The sequence below is a fragment of the Toxorhynchites rutilus genome, chromosome 2 (assembly GCF_029784135.1).
Source record: "Toxorhynchites rutilus septentrionalis strain SRP chromosome 2, ASM2978413v1, whole genome shotgun sequence".
Taxonomy (NCBI): domain Eukaryota; kingdom Metazoa; phylum Arthropoda; class Insecta; order Diptera; family Culicidae; genus Toxorhynchites; species Toxorhynchites rutilus.
The window spans coordinates 75,019,222-75,040,467 of record NC_073745.1 but is presented as its reverse complement, the minus strand read 5'-3'; the positions used below and the strand labels follow the sequence as shown (position 1 = coordinate 75,040,467).

The 21,246-nt window shown below is 39.9% G+C and overlaps 1 protein-coding gene across 12 annotated transcripts in view; it reads left to right on the top strand.

Annotated features, from left to right (window-relative positions):
- Positions 1-21,246, top strand: part of LOC129767221 (solute carrier family 12 member 4) — a 588,731-nt gene that overhangs the window by 524,825 nt on the left and 42,660 nt on the right. For 10 of the 12 annotated variants that reach the window (XM_055767881.1, XM_055767883.1, XM_055767880.1 and 7 more), the window contains 2 exons: positions 2,718-2,825; positions 9,973-10,032. In XM_055767881.1, the coding sequence (XP_055623856.1) occupies positions 2,718-2,825; positions 9,973-10,032 (168 nt within the window). The remainder of the gene's footprint in view (positions 1-2,717; positions 2,826-9,972; positions 10,033-21,246) is intronic. The other 2 variants (XM_055767886.1, XM_055767885.1) reach the window with 1 other exon arrangement.

The window sequence follows — 21,246 nt, the reverse complement described above, 5'->3', positions numbered from 1 at the left end:
TCATTTCTTCATTTCTTCATTTCTTCATTTCTTCATTTCTTCATTTCTTCATTTCTTCATTTCTTCATTTCTTCATTTCTTCATTTCTTCATTTCTTCACTTCTTCATTTCTTCATTTCTTCATTTCTTCATTTCTTCATTTCTTCATTTCTTCATTTCTTCATTTCTTTTCTTTAATTCTTCATTATATTCATTTGAAAATTTGAAAAAATAAAAATCTGAAAATTCAAAAATTCAAAAAATTGTTTGATTCGAAAATTTGGAAATTTGAAAATTTAAAAATTCAAAAAGTTGAAAAGTTAAAAATTAACAAATTAGAAAATTTGAAAATTCTAAAATTCGTGAATTCGTGAATTCGTGAATTCGTAAATTCGTAAATTCGTAAATTCGTAAATTCGTAAATTCGTAAATTCGTAAATTCGTAAATTCGTAAATTCGTAAATTCGTAAATTCGTAAATTCGTAAATTCGTAAATTCGTAAATTCGTAAATCGTGAATTCGCAAAATTTAAAATTCTTGAATTCGGAAATTCGTGATTTCGTTTTTTTGGAAATTTGGAAATTTGAAAATTTCGAAATTTCGAAATTTGGAAATTTGGAAATTCGGAAATTCGGAAATTTGGAGATTTGGAATTTGGAAATTTGGAAATTTGGAAATTTGGAAATTTGGAAATTTGGAAATTTGGAAATTTGGAAATTTGGAAATTTGGAAATTTGGAAATTTGGAAATTTGAAAATTTGGAAATTTGGAAATTTGGAAACACGAAAACTCGAAAATGATGTAATTCAAAAATTCGAAAACTCGAAAATACTAAACTTTCATAATTTAGAAATTCGAAAATATTTTAAAATTACGTGATTCCGAAATTCTGAAGTTTAGTACAAAAGCACAAAAGTTCAGAATATTATCCCAGAAGAGCTCGGAAGTTCAGTTATGAAGTTCAGAAGTTCAGAAGTGTAAAAAATAAATAAAGAGTTGAAGTTCATATTGTTTGTATTTCCATCTAAATCGTTCTATAAAATCCTATCAGGCTCCCCTTGAAGCCAAAACACAATTTGCCTCTTAAATGAATGATATAATCGCTTAAATGGCTATTCAACTCTTTTCAATCTTTGACCCTGATTTCCACTCTTGCCAAGATTTTGAATCAAAACCATAAATAATTACATCCGCACCAACCCCGTTTTATTAATCAATCAAATTTGAATAACATTTGAATAATCATCGCCGCTATTCCGGTTCAAATCCTTTCAATCTGTCAGACCTTCAATTATCACCACCCAGCGACAGGCCGATTTCTCCTTAATCATTCACGGCCGACGGCAACTCACATTTCCGTTCTCTTTGAAAACTTGTTTTTTTTGGTTCCGTTATGTATGTCCTTTTTCTTGCCCATCACCTTCGTCGAGATTGTACGGGACAAAAACACCCAGCATCCCTTCCATCAAAATGATAAATCACGGCCGCTCTATCGTCGTCGCCGTGGCGTCACCCGTGGCTTGGATAGATGGATTCCCAAGAAATCCCTTCAAACGCCAGTGACGACCACCAGCAGCGAATTGCAGCACCTCGGAGGAGACCCTCTCGTGGAGGCTCCGGTCCTTATCTGGTGCCATTTCGGGGGAGGCAACGGTTGATTAGAAGTTTTTTCTCTTGTATTTTTTTTTTACTTTCTTCCGGACACCGGACGACGGAGAAAACATCTAGGTCAAAAGCTCCCGCACGAAATCTCTTCTCGCTTGTCCTCATTCCCGTTCCGACCTAATTTGATAGTGGTAGGAAAGAAACAGAAGAGTGGGAGAACTTTCTGAACATTAATTATTTTGGCCGTTTTCTCACAGTCCGCCACGTGATTAGGGAGACAGGTTTCTGGCTCCCGGGCGGGAAACTGTGCACAAAAGTTGGAGGAAATTTCGGGAGAAATCATTTAGCTGCTCAACTGGTCAACCCTTGTTTCACGTCGAGTTGGTAAGCCTGTGTGTTTCCTATCGTCGGCAATTTAGGTAATAAATATATCGCTCTCCGGATTCCGAGAAAGTACTTTTGACTTGTTCGGTGGATTTAGTTTTCCTAGTGGTAGGTGTAGTGGGCAGGAAACCCGGGAGACTGTAAATTGTATTTTTCGCTATATCCCGCTTCGCACATCGCTGGCTGATGTTGACAGTTTTATGTGGTTTTTCCGTACTAGAACACGAGGGGTTTACGAGCATACACTTGCAATGCTAGATTATGGTCGAATCGATCGAGCGATATTTGTTCCCAGAAGAGCAATGGTTTTTAATGAAAGCATGTTTTGTTGGATGTTAACGACAAATGGTAGCAGCGAAATAAATATATCGCCTTCCTGAGCGGAACATTATTATTGATCGGGGTTGTGGAAGCAGATTTACGCGTCAATTTAACAAGATGAACCCTTTCCAGTATGTTGGCATCTCAAACGGCCGCTCGAACATCCTCGATACCCTTGTGGATTTCCTCTATCTATCATCTAATCCCGTCGTGTTCTTCAAGTGCCTCTCTGTCATCATTCATCACCGTAATTCATGCAAAAAATCCCATATTCTCCTCGAAATAGGAAAACTTTTTACGGGAATCTTGAAACATGTTTTGAAAAGAAAACCAAAAAGCCTCCGAGAAAAATAGCTTACAAGCAAAGAAAAAAGTTTCATTCAGATTTTCATTACATTTTTTTCTCGCATCATCTTCCTACTCCGCAGATGGATAGCGATATCTCGGCGTATACCTACGAGCGAACCCTGATGATGGAACAGCGCAACCAAATGCTCCGGAAGCTGCGTCTCAACAAACGGGAGAAGGAGAATGTGGTAAGTATCCGTTTTCCGCCCACCCACACATTCATACATACACACTCCCTCAAAACGTGCCGAGGAAAATCCGCCGCCGTCTACACGGTAGCGGAGAGCGGAAAAGAATATAACCCTGTAAACTATGTATTTGTCAAATCTATTTCGAGCGGACAACCGCCGTATTGGCGACCAGAAGCTTTCGTGTTTTTTTTTGTCTTTCAACGGTCTCGCTCAAAAATGGCTATAAATTATTTAGGGGTTTAAACGAAACATCTGCGTTGTCAGCGAGCTTTTCGCGTCTGGTCATAATTTATTTGGGTATCAACAGATGGTGGAAAAGATAATCCGATGAGATACTCGGTTGAGTATTACGGGTGTTTGGTGTTGCACGAATCGAAACTTATCTCATTTACAGTCTAGACAAAAACCAAAACGGTGTGACAGATATGCAAAATTACTAACAGTTATCATTCACAATCACTACACAAGTACAGAATTAATTCACAGTGAAATTAACTGTTTTCGACAACGTAATCAAATTCTGATCGTGATCAAAAAATTAAATTGAATTATAAAAAATGATAATGATGATGATGGTCCCACCTCATACCCCTACAAAGGTTTGAGCAGGACGATTTATCTTTAAGATAATATTAAATTTTAATAATGTTCATGAAAACCCAGTATGCAAAATAAAACGAACTGGTTCTGTTGCAGAAATAAATTAACTATCATAAGAACATCAAGAAATAGGCAAAAAATGAAAAAAAAAAAAAGAGGCATGGCATGTCAAGCAAATTTCCAACCCGGGAAGATCTTTGAATGATCGGGAATTGAACCCGATATCTTGAAGTTTCCACTAGAGACTTACTCTGAGATCTGCCACAGAAAAACCTCGATATAACCATCTGCTAATACGATAGCTTACGAGTATTCCAACGGGGCTATTCCGAGATTGAATCCGGTTTCCACTGCAGATCCTAAAAAAATTACATTATATATCTGTTTTCGCCAGAGTTCAAACTCTAGATTCTTTTCAATCTAAAAACTAAAAATACAATAACGCAATAAAAACCATCATCATCAGTACGAGCATAGTAGCTTATGCACCTGTAAATTATTACAGACAACACAATTTATAACACAGATTTCACATGTATGACGCACAGTTTTTTGAACTCAGCCATTGTTGCCGCTATTTTAATATGTCTGGGCATCGAATTGAAGAAATATATTCCTTTATACAAAAGTGAGTTTTGCGACCTACTAAAAAGGAAATTAGGTGTTCTTGCATCATTCGCGATTCGAGTATTATAACTGTGGAAATCACTTCGTTGAACAATTCGATCCCACAAATATCGAGGCAGCATTTCATTCAAAATTTTAAAGATGAACACCATTGTCAAGTAATAAATCCTTTGCTTAACAGATAACCACTGTAGCGCGTCCAACATTATGTTAGAGGAAGCGTATCTATGACTACCTAATATTAATCGCATGATCTCAGAAGAAATGAAAAATCGATTTTTTTTGTTTTTTTTTTCAAGAATATTTTGGACTAACATAATTTTTTACCAACCAACTCAATATCAAATCCAATTTACCAATAAACCAACTTTCATTTGTAGGACCTTCCCACACAGAGATATTTTAGTTGGAATTAAAAATTATTTCTTTGTCTTTAATGATGAATAATTCAATAAACAACCATCGCACCGCAAATCGAAAGGCAGTTTTGAAAACTCCAATATTTTTTTCCACATTGAAACAGTAATTTTCAACCGGTGAGGAATTCCCCCCTAGTGGGGAATTTGGTCATTGAAAGGGGGGAATTCTGCATATTTACACATTTACTTCGCTTTGAATTTGACAATGATTAACAAAAATTACCACAAAAACTTTATTGGATACGCTAAAATTTGCGATCCTCGGCAAACATTTCCAAATCTGGAATGTAATGTTCGATTGAACAACTGCACAATGTTTCGAAGACTTTCGTCAGAGAGAGACGACGAAACGAAAAATATAAAATATAAAATATAAAATATAAAATATAAAATATAAAATATAAAATATAAAATATAAAATATAAAATATAAAATATAAAATATAAAATATAAAATATAAAATATAAAATATAAAATATAAAATATAAAATATAAAATATAAAATATAAAATATAAAATATAAAATATAAAATATAAAATATAAAATATAAAATATAAAATATATATGTTTGGTTCTCAAATGGGGATCAACATAGGGTATGAGCCTGCCTGTTGGTCTCAAATGTTCCTATCTCACGCCTCCACGAAGATCATATGACGACATTTTTAGATCGGGCGTGAACTGGAAACACACACCTGGTCTTGGCTCCGAGAACGGGTGTCGAAAGTGGCTAAGTGAGGGGGTGCGAGCGAGTCAGAGCGCTATATCTCTCCCGGGGAAGGCCTCCCGGGTCATGGAGGCCTTGCCAACCCGCTGTCTCCCGGGCAAAGGAGATACACCCAGAAAATGGAGCTACGTTCACGAAGAGTAATTAGAATGCGATCACCCGAGGAGGGTCCCCGAACTGGAGCTGGTCCTGGAACGGGCGTAAGAGCGAGCGGCCAGCGGCTGGAGGGCGATGTGCAAGAGCGGGCCACCAGCCGGGTTCAACCCGAAGAGCTACCGCCACACGGAAACAGCAGCCATCGACATCACCCAAGAAACGCTGCGCCTACGAGACGTGTTGCGACTGCCAGACGACAGTCGTCCACACTTGTGGGTACCACTAGGCGCCGGATCATGTGGACACACGAAATGAATGAATTCGTGATCCGCGCCTATTACATCTGCACTGCTTTGGAGACGGACATGAGCGGTCGCCCTCGAATACTAACAATGTTCGAGGAAGCGTATCCAGAGTTCGTCGGGAGGCTTGATCAGAACGCGATGAACGCGAGGCGTAGAGCGATAGTACGCAACAACATGCTCTCCCAAACGCAAATCGACGAGATCAAGCAGCAGGTGCAGAGAGAAATAAGCTCCAGGAACAACAGAGCAAGCGATGTGTCGAGACGAAGTTCAGTACGGCTGAGCAATTCATTCGCGAGTGAGGCACGCGAATCAGCACCAGTGGAGGCCACAGTACTACAACCCCCTGAGCCGGAAGACCCACAGCCAGATCAACAACTACTACGCGATCTGGTCTTCCACTACGACGAGGCGATCTCACAGTTCCGCGACACAGACCCATTGTCGCGCCCCAGGATCCCGAAGTTGCAGCATTCCCGCAGGCTGACAAGTGCAGTAAAGCTCATGAACGAGCACGTTCTTCCGCTGCACTTGGTTGATGCTGAGAACATGGAGGAGCTGCAACTGAAAGTTTACTGTGCTGCTGTGGCGACCGCCAAAAGTTTAGGATACCGTATTAGGCCAAGAGGCGGACTGCTCCAACATCTCCGTGAAAGGCGTGAGCCTCCATGGCGAAGGAGATTGGAGCAACGGATCCTAAACAAGCGCGCCGCAATTGGAAGACTGATGGCGTACAAAAGAGGCAACAGATCGGCGAAATTATGTCGCCAAGTTGCTGTGATCGTGCGGCCTACTGAACTTCGCCAGCTGGGAGCTCACCAGCTGACGGAAAAACTCGACACACTGGTACAGCAATTGAGCGTCCTAACTAAACGGCTGAAACGTTACTCTGACTCTGCAAAGCGCCAGGAACAAAATCGGATGTTCAGAGATAACGAAAAAGCGTTCTACGACCACATTAGCGACGAGAAGCCCGACTACCGCGAAGGTTTGCCAGATATTAGCGATGTGACGAACTTCTGGGCTGGTATTTGGGAGACCCCAGTACAACATCGCGACGGGCAAATGTGGTTAAGACGGGAGGAGGAGAGTTGTGGTGAAATTGGAGAGATGCCAGCTATCATCGTCGAAGAGAACGATGTCCGCGAAGCCTCGCGGTACCTGAGGAACTGGGCAGCACCGGGCCCCGAGGGTGTTCAGAACTTCTGGCACAAGAAGCTGACCGTCGCACATCAAAAGATAGCTGAGTGCTTCAACAAGGTGCTACGTGACCCACACAACCTCCCTGAATTCGCCACCCGTGGCGTCACATTCCTCCTCCCGAAAGACAGCAACACATTGAACCCATCAAAGTACAGGCCGATAACGTGCCTATCGAGTCTGTACAAGATATTAAGCAGCATCATAACCGCCAAAGTTTCTGCCCACTGCGAACAACACCATATCATCGCAGAAGAGCAGAAAGGATGCAGGAAAAATACGCATGGCTGCAAAGACCAGGCCATCATCGACGCAGCCATAGTCGGCCAGGCGGTATATAACCAGCGGAACCTAAGTATGGCCTACATCGATTACAGGAAGGCTTATGACTCCATACCTCACTCGTTTCTCGTCCGGGTATTGGAGCTATACAAGATTGATCCCGTCGTCGTTAGGTTCCTGCAGCATGCGATGAGGCAGTGGAGTACGTCTCTGCACCTCAGTGATGGGGAAAATGTGTTGCAGTCTAGAACGCTGCAGATAAAGAGGGGGATATTCCAAGGCGACTCTTTCAGCCCGCTTTGGTTTTGTCTGGCACTGAACCCCCTCAGTAGGACGCTCAATAGAAACGGTCATGGCTATAAAATAAGGTATGGCGACGGCGCCCACGAAGAAGTGACCCATACCTTCTACATGGATGATCTCAAGGTCTACGCTGATTCACGTCAGCGTCTAGGTGTAGCTATCCGGGTTGTCGAAGACATAAGCAGGGACATCTGCATGGAGTTCGGCCTCGACAAGTGCCGCTGTGTCCATCTGCTGAAAGGGCAGCTTACCGAATCCGGAGGTTACGAGGTCTATGACGGCGAGTTCATAAGAGACATGGTTCGTGGCGAATCCTATAAATATCTTGGATTCCGACAGCTCACCGGGATTCGCCACTCCGACATCAAGACGGAGCTGCGAGACAAGTTCTTGAGTCGAGTGAACTGTGTCCTGAGGACTTTCCTCAACGCGGGGAACAAGGTACGCGCGATCAACACATTCGCGGTTCCCCTACTGACCTTCAGTTTTGGTGTAGTCAAATGGAGCAAAACTAACCTAGAGGACCTTGAGAGGAGGATGAGGAAAGCATTCAAAGAGGCCGGAATGCACCATCCTCAATCGGCACTGGAGAGAGTTTCACTGCCACGCAAAGAAGGGGGACTTGGAATAGTCGACATATCTGCACTGTGTGTTGCCCAGGTACGACAACTGCGCGAGTACTTCGCAGAACGCGCCAACCAAAACGCGCTATACCGGGCTGTCTGCGCCGCCGACAGAGGATACAGCGCTCTGCACTTGGCGCAAGCGGAGTACCAACTCAACTGCAATCTGCAGACAGTGGAGGAGAAGATTGCAGCTTGGAAGCAGAAGGCAGTGCATGGTGCCCACCCCCATCAACTGGACCGGCCACACGTCGACAAGGCCGCATCTAATCTGTGGCTAACGCGTGGTGAACTCTCTTCAGTAGTAGAAGCCGACATGATAGCCATCCAGGACAGGATAATGCCGACGAGAAACTGCAGGCGGTACGTCTGGCATCAAGACGTTGATGACATTTGCCGGATGTGCCATCAACCAGGTGAAAACATAGAGCACATTATGGGAGGCTGTCCCGTTTTGGCCAACGCAGCCTACACCGAGCGCCACAACAACGTGGCCCGTATTGTTCATCGACAACTGGCGCTCCAATGTGCTCTACTGGAAGACAACGTACCAAACTACCGGTACCTGCCTGCACCTGTCCTGGAAAATGACCGTTTCAAGCTGTACTGGGATCGCACTGTTCTGACCGACCTCTCGATCCACCACAACCGCCCAGATATAATGGTTTACGACAAGAGCGACCGCAAAGTCACCATCATCGATGTCGCTATTCCACTGAACCAGAATCTGGAGGAGACCCACGGTCGCAAAATCTGCAAGTACCGACCATTGGCCGTGGAGCTCAAGGAACTGTGGGGGCTAAGGGAGGTCCCAAGAATTGTTCCAGTCGTTCTCTCTGGAACTGGAATTGTCCCGAAGACACTTCTGGAAGCGCTAAAGGTGTTGAACATGGAGAAGGAATTGGCCGGCATCCAAAAGTCGGTCATCCTTAGCACCTGCGCGATTGTCCGACAATTTCTCGGTCAGGACTGAAACAGCACGAGCATGCAGATACGTGCATTCCGCAGAGCCTAGTCCCCCTTTGGCATTCAGAAGCCCGGGGGCAGGTGAAAATTCTGGCTAGGTTCGCCTAGTTAAGAAGTGAGATAAGTCTGCCAAAAAAAAAAATATAAAATATAAAATATAAAATATAAAATATAAAATATAAAATATAAAATATAAAATATAAAATATAAAATATAAAATATAAAATATAAAATATAAAATATAAAATATAAAATATAAAATATAAAATATAAAATATAAAATATAAAATATAAAATATAAAATGTAAAATATAAAATATACAACATAAAATTATATTTTATATTCCAAAACATCAAGTGGATCATATGGATCCTTGATCGGTTTCTAAATGGCCGTTCATGAATATAATCAAATCACACCATGGAGCGATTGAAAATAATGGCGAAGAGAATTTGACCGACTGATGATTACAAGACGTGACAAATGTATGTCTGAGCACCTGTGGTTGGTAACCATCATGTACAAGAAGTGTTAATCATTAAAAATCAATCTAAATCTTCTATAAGTATTTGTTATAATAATATCTGCTCCAGGAGGTTGAACTTCTATCATCAAACTGCTAGGGAAATGCCGATGAACACTGAAATATGCTCCGTGGGGCATATTCTGGTTTGTTTGTTGAATTGTTTAGGTTCATCATAATACTTGATTACTCACAATATCACACCAGTTCAGAACGAGGATTCGATTCGTGCAACACCTAGCCCCGTGTAAGATTGATATGCGTTAATATGCCATTAATATACCCTACAATTGATGACACAAACGAGAAAAACCATCAATCCCCCAAAACACATCACCGAGAACACATTGTACACAATGCGCATAATACGGCGAAAAGCCTTGTTGTAATGCAAACATGCTCTACATCTTTTCTCTCCTATCCATTTTTGTCTCCTATTTTTTTCTTCTAATGCAAAAACTTCTGCCCCAGGTGGAAAATATGGTGGAATTCAACCAATCCACCGCGAACGGAGAGGACCGAACACCTCTGGTAAAGATAACAGGCAAACCGAATGCTGAATCCAAAATTTCCACCCCCTCTCTAGAAAAGCGTGTTTTTTTTCTACTTTACTCTAATCGTGGTTTTCTTCAGTTTTGTTTTGTCACCCGATTTGCCATGTTCATACACCACGTCTTGGCGCGCGCCATAGTCTCGTTTTATTTTCATCATTCGGAGGATGCTTGGATTAGTTGTAGTTAGCGAATCAATCACACGGAAGGCTTTCGAAGAATTCGCGGCCCTTTGTGTTTTGCTTTAGCTACTACACACAGAATATCATGTTTCATGAAATCGCTCACCATCCGATTCGTTCGTTAATTTCACCGCTGGGTTTCATCTCAGCGTTCATCACATTCCAATCCGTATTATGTGTGTGTTTATTTCATTCTCGTCATGCTTGTGTAACATTTTACTTTGTCGTTGTTAGTGAACGTGAATATTGTATCTGTGTAGAATACATCATCACATAAATTTCAATTGAAAAAAAACATGTTTTTCATTCTTCAATTTCATCAATGATTCAAAATTTGTATCAAATATATTTAAAAAGGAAACAGATGCCGCGCCAACTTGTCTCAGAGTTGACAGCACCCACGGGGAACTAATGAAAGCCTTATGGATATGAAGATAGTAGTCTAGATCAGATATACTCAACCAGTGACCAGGGGGCCATATGTGATCCGGTGGTGCCCATCCGGTATTACTGTATTTTAAACTATTTTATATGTGTAATCTAAAGTGACCAGATGGTCAGAGGTCTAACGCGGGACACAAAAAACAAAACGTTATGTGTATACGTTATGTGAACATAAACCATAGTTTAGCGAGTCTAAACTGATCAGTATTATCTCTTTCTGAGTTTCGGCACTCAGTTGTGATTTTTCGGTGGTTTAGATTTTGTTTACGCCCGAAAATCACTCGCTCAATCAGAGTATTTACGCCTGGCAAGCACGATTATAATTATATAAATTTCTTCAAATTACCGAATGGAATGCTCGAAAATTTCCATTCATTTTTCATCGATTTTAATGTTAACGTATGCTTTCAAAAAAATGGACTTATTTCGGATGGCGATGAAAGATAATTTATAGGAACAAATTTTCTTTGGATCTTACGTTTATTAAGTCTACAACAAAAATGATTCAAGAATGTTGATTCGCAGCAGCAGCTCTGTCAAGCAACTTGATGATTTTTCCATACTGCAAGCTCCACCCCACAGCAAAGGAGTTGGACATCCTGATGCAATTTGTGTCCGCCAGATATAGCCGATCTGGTATTTATAATATCATCTCTTTGCCGCTCCTTAAGCCGGGAGATCGAAGCAACCGGCCAAACGGTGGAGGAAAATCTGGCCAAAATGGACATTTTTATGCGGAAGCCGTATCTGAGCAGCAGGCAATCACCCAGAAGGAGTAGCTGGTGAAAAACTTCTTTCCGGCGAAAGAAGTGAAAAACTTCTTTTCGTACTCATAGTGAAAGACGAGACGTACTTGATGCAAGAATTCAACGAATGGCAGGGGACCGGGTACTTTACGTTCCCCAGGTAAGCGATGACGTCGGATATATCATTCACATCAAGTTCTCGAAGAAGGTCCTTCTCTGACAGACGTGGAAGGAATGTCCAAGCCCCTCTTCTTTCGAGTCATATGGTGAACGGGGAGATATATAGTACGAAGTGCTTGCCGGAGTTATGAAGATGATGTGGTCTTTATTCCGAATCTGGTATCAGCCCATTATGCCACGATCACTGGAGGATGGATCGGCTGGAGATAAACATTGTCGCGAAGACCACCAACCTTCCCAACATTCCCCAGCTGCGCCCGATAGAAAACTTTTGGGCGAATGGCCAAAATAGAGAGACAGGCGACCACCAAGGCCACGAAACTTGAACAGTCTGCCAAATAATTTTTTTTTTTGAGGTTCATCCATTTAAGAAAATCAAAATGATCAATTGTGATATTGAAATATATTGATATCGCGGGACATTTTCGTTTCTTTTGCCAAATGCGGGACATTTCGCGGGACGGAATCTTACGCGGGACATTTCGTTGAAATGCGGGACTGTCCCGCGTAACGCGGGACGTCTGGTCAGTTTAGTGTAATCATTACCTATTTTTCCACGCAGTACAGGTAAACTTCGATATAACGTACATTTCACTTTCAAAATTGTACGTTGTATCGAATTGTACGTTATATCGAAACATAATAAAGTACTCACAAACGTAGTCTATAATACATTATTGTGTTGCTGTTTTAGTAAAGTTAATGAATAACTTTAATCAGAAGACGAAGCCAGCCTTTCTCATGATGTTTCCCTTCGTACTGTTGATTAACAATTGATTCATTTAGAATCCGGAATCACAAAACCAGCTGTATTTCATGATTGATTGAAGGTACAAAACTTGTTTTAGCATCACAATACAGATGATTCATTGTTCTATCAGAAAAAAAACATTGAAAAAAATTTTCCTTTACACTTTGGAAATGTGTACGTTATATCGAGGTAAAATGTACGTTATATCGAGTGACGTTATATCGAGGGTACGTTATAACGAGGGTATGTTATATCGAAGTTTCCCTGTACTACGTTTTTCAGTAATGGTGTCAAATCAGAAAAATGCCACGATTTCATGGAATAGAAATTGCAAATGTTCGTTCGACGGACAAAGTGTTTTTTCTCTTATACACCCATACCTCGCTTTACGGTCTAGATACGTTCCATGAAACTTGGCCGCAAAGCGAAAAGCCGTATAAGAAATCAATTATTCTAATACAAATTCATACAAACTCAATCGGATCGGTTCCAAGTTTGTTTAATATGGAACATGGTGTATCATTCAAAATGCTTTTTATCTTTCTATTTCATTTAAATTAAAAATACATACCATAAGATAATAACAGACTCCAAAATCCAACAATAATCTGTAAACAATAATGAAATGTTACATAAAATATGTGTATGTATATTAGAGTGCCAATAAAACAGCCATCTCGAAATTTCGAACGGGATTTTCCTAACAATGTTGAAAATCATGAAAAACTACCATATGCAAAATATCAGCTCAATCGCAAACTCAAACTTAAACATTGACGGCTGTGACGGAATGAAATATTTTTTTTGGTCGTTCTAGCGGATCATTTTAGGCCGTAAATCGAAAACGTGCCTCAATTGAAGAGGGCCGTTGTAGCGAAATGCCGTATAAAGAGCGGCCGTATAGCGAGGTATGGGTGTATCACAATTTAAAGTCAACTCGTTTTCAATTTATTGAGTATAAACAATTCGCAGTTTCATAGCGTTCACGATTTATCAGTCATCCAGCTAGCGACAAGACGACAGCGAGGTTTTCCTAATGGTCTTTCTCAAGGGCGAGAGTTTAGTTTAGTTTCCAAATTGGCCTTGAGATAGAGGTGAATGAACTGAGAAATTTGAAAGTTTCTGTAGTTCCAACCTCGATCATCGTGAATTCAAGTCACAGTCTTGTTCCTGGAAGAGCGGAAGATAGATATCGCAAACGGTGTTGCAATTTTGTTCGGTATAGACACCGCGTCGATTTTCATGCCGTGTAGTGGAAAGTGCTTCTGCATTTCTGCACCACATAATTTCTTCATCTGTACTGGGGTGTAAGTTTCCGAATTCGAAAATGAGAGCGTTGAGTTTGTGATGCAAGGATCTCAGCGTTAAGATCTTTTTGCCGGCTGAATGCAGTGGTATGACAGTCACATTCGAAATATTTTAGATTTTAGATTCTAGATTTTTGAGTGGTAACCAATACTTATTAACCTAAAAACTATTTGCCATACCTCAAAAATCTTTTTAACCTGTTTTGAAAAGCTATTTGAATAAAAACACCTAGATATAAAACCCGCATGGAACATCTACCCGAATGAACATTTAACCGAACATACTAATTACAGCTATATCTAATTAGAAAGTATTTATATATTTAATTCTGATAAGCGTCATTAAAGTGATTAAGTTGCTTCCAAAAATTGTATATTGTAGAGCAAAAACGAGAGAAAACGGCGTTGTGTACTACATTTTCCAAACTAATGAAAAAGTTTCACTTTTTTATAAATTAAATCATTAATTTTGTATAAATGATGAACTTTCAAAATCAATTTTAAACGTTATCCAGTCATTATCCATTTGGATCACGTAGAGCAAACACATCGAAGAAAGATGTCAATTTCAAGCAGTCGCCATAGAATTCATAGAATGAGATATTGGATTCTGTTAAAAAACTAATAAAAAACCAGATATTGCGTTGGAAGCAGGTAAAAATATTATAACGCATTTACGAGAAACAAGGTCACTCGAATATCTTCTCCCTGGATAGAATATTTCCCATAATGGGAAATAATCTGGAATGAAAAACAAAGAAATATTTAAAAAACGGATTTAAATGGTTGTAATAATTCTGATTATAAATTGAAATCGGTTGAACACAAACCAATGTTATATTTCGAAGCAAAGCTTAACCGGACAAACGTAATGCACCAGGCAAATATATCTCGTCCGAAAACGAACCAACTAGATAATCGTTTCCTATGTTTCAAACTAACCGGGCAGTCGGTGGAACACAGGTTTGCTTGTGAGAGGCCGCCGCTTCCAATGGCGGGTCAGCGGCAGACTCTGATTGCGGCACCTCGGCGACATGGAGCCGCTTCGGTTCCTTTTCCTCGTTAGATGGAGATTTTACCCCCAATACACTGACCCCAGAATAAATTTCATTACGACAAAATAAATCTTCTATATGAATAAAAATGGAAGGTCAAATGTGTTGATAAGCGCAAAACTCGAGGAAGGAATGGGGCGATTTGAACCGTCTTTATTTTATTGTATTCGTCTCTTCCCGTAGATCAATTTAGCGGAGAGAAAAATCGGACAAATTACGGAAAATTCGGAAAATTGAATTCCCATATGTTCTACAATTACGTCATGATAAGGGTTGTTAGTCCATTCGATGTTAGCGCTAACAAAACCGGTTTTTGTTCGAAAGCGGAAATAGATTTTCAGGCGAAATAACGCATTCCTATATTTTCTATTTATATAAATAAAAATGGAAGGCCAAATGTGTTGGTAAGCGCAATATCCATAGAATGAAAGGCCCGACTTGAGCCGTCTTTATTCTGATGTATTCGTGTGTTGTATTCCATGCGACGGAGAAATATGTCATTTGTAATTGAATCAAGAATCTTAAGGGTCTGGAAATAATTCATGATGACGAGTTTTGGTAAGAGCAATAGGAAAATTACTTGATCAATTAATGGCAAGTTCAGCGATTGAAGTCGCGAAAGAATGAATTCATATCTCGAAATTTCGAACGGGATTTTCCTAACAATGTTGAAAATCATGAAAAACTACCATATGCAAAATATCAGCTCAATCGCAAACTCAAACTTAAACATTGACGGCTGTGACGGAATGAAATATTTTTTTTGGTCGTTCTAGCGGATCATTTTAGGCCGTAAATCGAAAACGTGCCTCAATTGAAGAGGGCCGTTGTAGCGAAATGCCGTATAAAGAGCGGCCGTATAGCGAGGTATGGGTGTATCACAATTTAAAGTCAACTCGTTTTCAATTTATTGAGTATAAACAATTCGCAGTTTCATAGCGTTCACGATTCATCAGTCATCCAGCTAGCGACAAGACGACAGCGAGGTTTTCCTAATGGTCTTTCTCAAGGGCGAGAGTTTAGTTTAGTTTCCAAATTGGCCTTGAGATAGAGGTGAATGAACTGAGAAATTTGAAAGTTTCTGTAGTTCCAACCTCGATCATCGTGAATTCAAGTCACAGTCTTGTTCCTGGAAGAGCGGAAGATAGATATCGCAAACGGTGTTGCAATTTTGTTCGGTATAGACACCGCGTCGATTTTCATGCCGTGTAGTGGAAAGTGCTTCTGCATTTCTGCACCACATAATTTCTTCATCTGTACTGGGGTGTAAGTTTCCGAATTCGAAAATGAGAGCGTTGAGTTTGTGATGCAAGGATCTCAGCGTTAAGATCTTTTTGCCGGCTGAATGCAGTGGTATGACAGTCACATTCGAAATATTTTAGATTTTAGATTCTAGATTTTTGAGTGGTAACCAATACTTATTAACCTAAAAACTATTTGCCATACCTCAAAAATCTTTTTAACCTGTTTTGAAAAGCTATTTGAATAAAAACACCTAGATATAAAACCCGCATGGAACATCTACCCGAATGAACATTTAACCGAACATACTAATTACAGCTATATCTAATTAGAAAGTATTTATATATTTAATTCTGATAAGCGTCATTAAAGTGATTAAGTTGCTTCCGAAAATTGTATATTGTAGAGCAAAAACGAGAGAAAACGGCGTTGTGTACTACATTTTCCAAACTAATGAAAAAGTTTCACTTTTTTATAAATTAAATCATTAGTTTTGTATAAATGACGAACTTTCAAAATCAATTTTAAACGTTATCCAGTCATTATCCATTTGGATCACGTAGAGCAAACACATCGAAGAAAGATGTCAATTTCAAGCAGTCGCCATAGAATTCATAGAATGAGATATTGGATTCTGTTAAAAAACTAATAAAAAACCAGATATTGCGTTGGAAGCAGGTAAAAATATTATAACGCATTTACGAGAAACAAGGTCACTCGAATATCTTCTCCCTGGATAGAATATTTCCCATAATGGGAAATAATCTGGAATGAAAAACAAAGAAATATTTAAAAAACGGATTTAAATGGTTGTAATAATTCTGATTATAAATTGAAATCGGTTGAACACAAACCAATGTTATATTTCGAAGCAAAGCTTAACCGGACAAACGTAATGCACCAGGCAAATATATCTCGTCCGAAAACGAACCAACTGGATAATCGTTTCCTATGTTTCAAACTAACCGGGCAGTCGGTGGAACACAGGTTTGCTTGTGAGAGGCCGCCGCTTCCAATGGCGGGTCAGCGGCAGACTCTGATTGCGGCACCTCGGCGACATGGAGCCGCTTCGGTTCCTTTTCCTCGTTAGATGGAGATTTTACCCCCAATACACTGACCCCAGAATAAATTTCATTACGACAAAATAAATCTTCTATATGAATAAAAATGGAAGGTCAAATGTGTTGATAAGCGCAAAACTCGAGGAAGGAATGGGGCGATTTGAACCGTCTTTATTTTATTGTATTCGTCTCTTCCCGTAGATCAATTTAGCGGAGAGAAAAATCGGACAAATTACGGAAAATTCGGAAAATTGAATTCCCATATGTTCTACAATTACGTCATGATAAGGGTTGTTAGTCCATTCGATGTTAGCGCTAACAAAACCGATTTTTGTTCGAAAGCGGAAATAGATTTTCAGGCGAAATAACGCATTCCTATATTTTCTATCTATATAAATAAAAATGGAAGGCCAAATGTGTTGGTAAGCGCAATATCCATAGAATGAAAGGCCCGACTTGAGCCGTCTTTATTCTGATGTATTCGTGTGTTGTATTCCATGCGACGGAGAAATATGTCATTTGTAATTGAATCAAGAATCTTAAGGGTCTGGAAATAATTCATGATGACGAGTTTTGGTAAGAGCAATAGGAAAATTACTTGATCAATTAATGGCAAGTTCAGCGATTGAAGTCGCGAAAGAATGAATTCATATAAAAAAAATTAATGATAATAAAATAATAATAAAAACTAGCTAGTCTATACGAATAAAAATGATTTGGTGTCCGTTCCTAACGATTTAACTCGAGAACAGAGCAACGGATTTGAACAGTCAATATCAGGTTTGATGCGTCTTAGTCTGCATCAAGTTTATATGCAAAAAAGACAAACGGTATACCGGGGGCAAAAAAAAGTTTACGGTATACCGGGGGCAAATTGATCACTAATTTCAGAAAAATGTGAATATTTCCGATTTTTTTTTATTAGATTTATACCCAATTATTTTTAAAATCACGTTAAAAACGTTATTGTAAGTATTGTTCAAAAAAAATCCTTAAGCGTTAATTTGGAAAATTATTAACGGAAAATTTTAAAATGTAGCTTCGGGGTGAAATTGATCAATCTATATTTTTCAGGATTTTCTAGTATCATATGCACAAAATTGTATAGAAAAAAACAATTATTTCTTCACCTACGGTCATTTTAATGATAATTCAAGGGTTTGAGGTTACAAAAAACTGGTTTAATCCACCGAAAGGTATGGTTATGTCTTTCCATAACTCGATTTGAACGCAGATCTGCATGTCATCCGACCATTCGGGCTATCCGAATGTGGCCAAAAACCCTTAAAATGGTCACCAATGAGCTATTTTCGACAAACCAAGACGATCGATATGTCGCATGATGGGATTCGGTTCTGGTCATTCGTGGTGCTTTTTTGTAAATAAAAATTGCTCTGCGGTGGTGTTAATATGTAAGAACTTGTTTTTTTTCCAATTCTTTTCACATTTCTAAGACATTTATGCTTTATATTTTTCGTGTTAAAATTACCTGCTTCATTTTCGGAAAAATGTGGATAGATATTCCAAAGGCCGTGTTCATTTCTAAATAATCTTTTAGCCTCAAAGAGCAATACGGAAAGGATAGAAGACGACATGCCAATTGTGTCTACACTTATTTCTAAAAACGAATCAGCGAAGTCCCCCGATCCGTTTCCAAATTTCCGCATTCCAATTTTTCATTTTACTGCCTATTTTTGTTGTTCTCTTATGCTGTATTGATTGAATCTTATTTATTATCAGGAGATTCAACAAAACTCATAATCTGATTTGTCAGTATTTTTCCTTCTTCATTCGGGTAAACATTCCATTCGGTTAAATGTCGCATTGGGGTGAACGTTGCATTCGGGTAATTGTCCATTCGGGTAAATGTCAACTCAGGTATATGTTGCATTCGGGTATTTATTACATTCGGGTGAATGTCATTTGGTCATTTGTTACATTCGGGTAAATTTGCTTCGGGTGAGAGTGTTTCGGGTGAATGGAACGTTGTTTTTGGGTGCGTAGGAAGTGTTATTTTGCTAAGATATACTGAAAAACTACTTTGATACTCAGTAAGTTCAGTGTTCCAGAGCGACAACGAGCAATCAACAGTACATGTACATTCTGAGAGTTATTTTGAAAATCTGCACAAATTGGCGTTTTATTGTTAAGCGAAACACACACTCAGTGAAAGCATTCATTTTCAATCTTTATCAGAGCAACCAAATTTTTGAACTAAAGATTTTCATTCTTGAAATTCCGGCTTGGTTTGAACATTACTCTTTTCAATTTTTTTTTGCGGTCCGCGACACCATGACTAACACGTATTTGCGACCCTTCTGAAAAAAGGTTGAGTACCGCTGGTCTAGATAGACTAATCGATAGAGATCAGAAACAGCAACTCCAGCAAATATGTGTCGTATGATGTGTCGTTCACATGATGGGTATAAAGTGGGTATTTAATCGTAAATATACTCGTTATGCGAACATTTCCACCACCGGCTTTTGATCTTCAAAGACCTCAGACAATAATTGCCATTGGAATTTTTATAATTTAATATTGCATCCGGGCATGCTAACTTAATAGAGAGTACCTTTGATCAAAACTTTGGTAGATGTTGGCACTTTAATTTCGGTATTGCGAAGAGCGCTAACAACCGGGAAATGGTTCGCACCGAAAACTCTGCACCGTTGTGTCCATCACTTCGTTTCTCCATTCCCGAAAGTTTAAAACATTATTCCATCTGTAGACGATTCTCACAAACGGTTACACTTCCATTCTTTGAATAGTGACTACTATTGCAACACTCCAACTCCTCGTTTTTGCGCATCCCCAAACTTTGAGGTATAAATTCTCCACTGAAACTGCTTCGCATAGTTTCCAGCAACTCATGTCGCCAACTTCGGAAACAGGAAACGACCGACGATTCCCAGCAGCAACAGCAGCAGAGTTGATTGTGAAAAGTTTCAACTCTAGCCGCCTTACCTGGCGAAGTAAGAAACTTTCGGCATAAATTACCCGCACAACTAGACGCGCTAGAACTTTCCAACTATTCTAGCATTCAACTATTAACGTATTGTGAGGAGCGAGACTAAAATGATGTAAAACAAGATGTAATAAAACGCATCACGTAATTACACATCCTTCAAACGAGGCCAAGGTCATGAAGGGCAAATGGAGCCCTCCACCTTAACGACGAGAACTTCCCGATTATAGAATTTTAATCAACACAAAGGGACTCGTGCCCGACGGAAGGCAGCAGCAGAAGCAGTGGCACCAGCTTCCTTCCGGGAGCCAAAGAAAGGCGTTCTATTTACCTCTTCGCAACAATGGGCGGTGTGTGTGTGCTTTGTTCGACACACACATCACTCACTCGCTCGCCATGTTCATACATTCGAGGAAGCATTTTAGTTCTCGCAACTACTCTTCCACCGTCTTCCTAATGAAGGTGCGATGTTGAGAACCATGTTGCGGAAAGAGGGAGGGGTTTGCGAGAAGATAGCGCCGAGGACAGAGTCATGCCCGTAATAACACCCCCACACCGTCGCAGATGTTCCATACTTGTGGATCATAATAAGCATAGCAGCGAACAGCGAAGAAACATCATGAAATCCCGTGTTACCGAAGAACATGAGGCGGCGCAAAATGAGCTTTAATAATAACATAGGTGAGCAGTGTTTTGCTTGCTTTTATTGTTACGACTCTATACACACGATGGTACGATGGTAATGATGTTGCTACTGCTGTTGCTGATCATGAAGATGATGATGGTGATAGCATGATGATTATACGGTAGCCACCACTCTGCAGTGGAATGATACGGAACGGATTGGTCAATATAGGGACACTCCTTCCCGACGTTGAATTGCTGGCTTGGTGGGGGCTGGGTGCTTCGGTTCTTGTCCGCTTTCTTCGTTTACACTTGAGCCGGAGCGATGATCATCGAGGAAACAGCACGTTTGGCAAGTGACCATCGGTGTGGAGTGAGGTTGTTTTCAAGCTCGGGAATTGGATTATATCATTGAGTGGAGAATGGTAATCGTCTGATTAGATAATATACGAAGCAACCAACGGCTTCTTGTGATGTTCTTCGGATGATGCAAGGATGACGCATTGGGTATGATTTGCATCTAGGATACATCACGATAAGCTTTTATTCTCGGCCGTAAATATGGACTGCTGAATATTGAATTGATATCAGTTGCTTTGAAGAACGGATACCATCCGAGAAGGGAGGTATACAAAA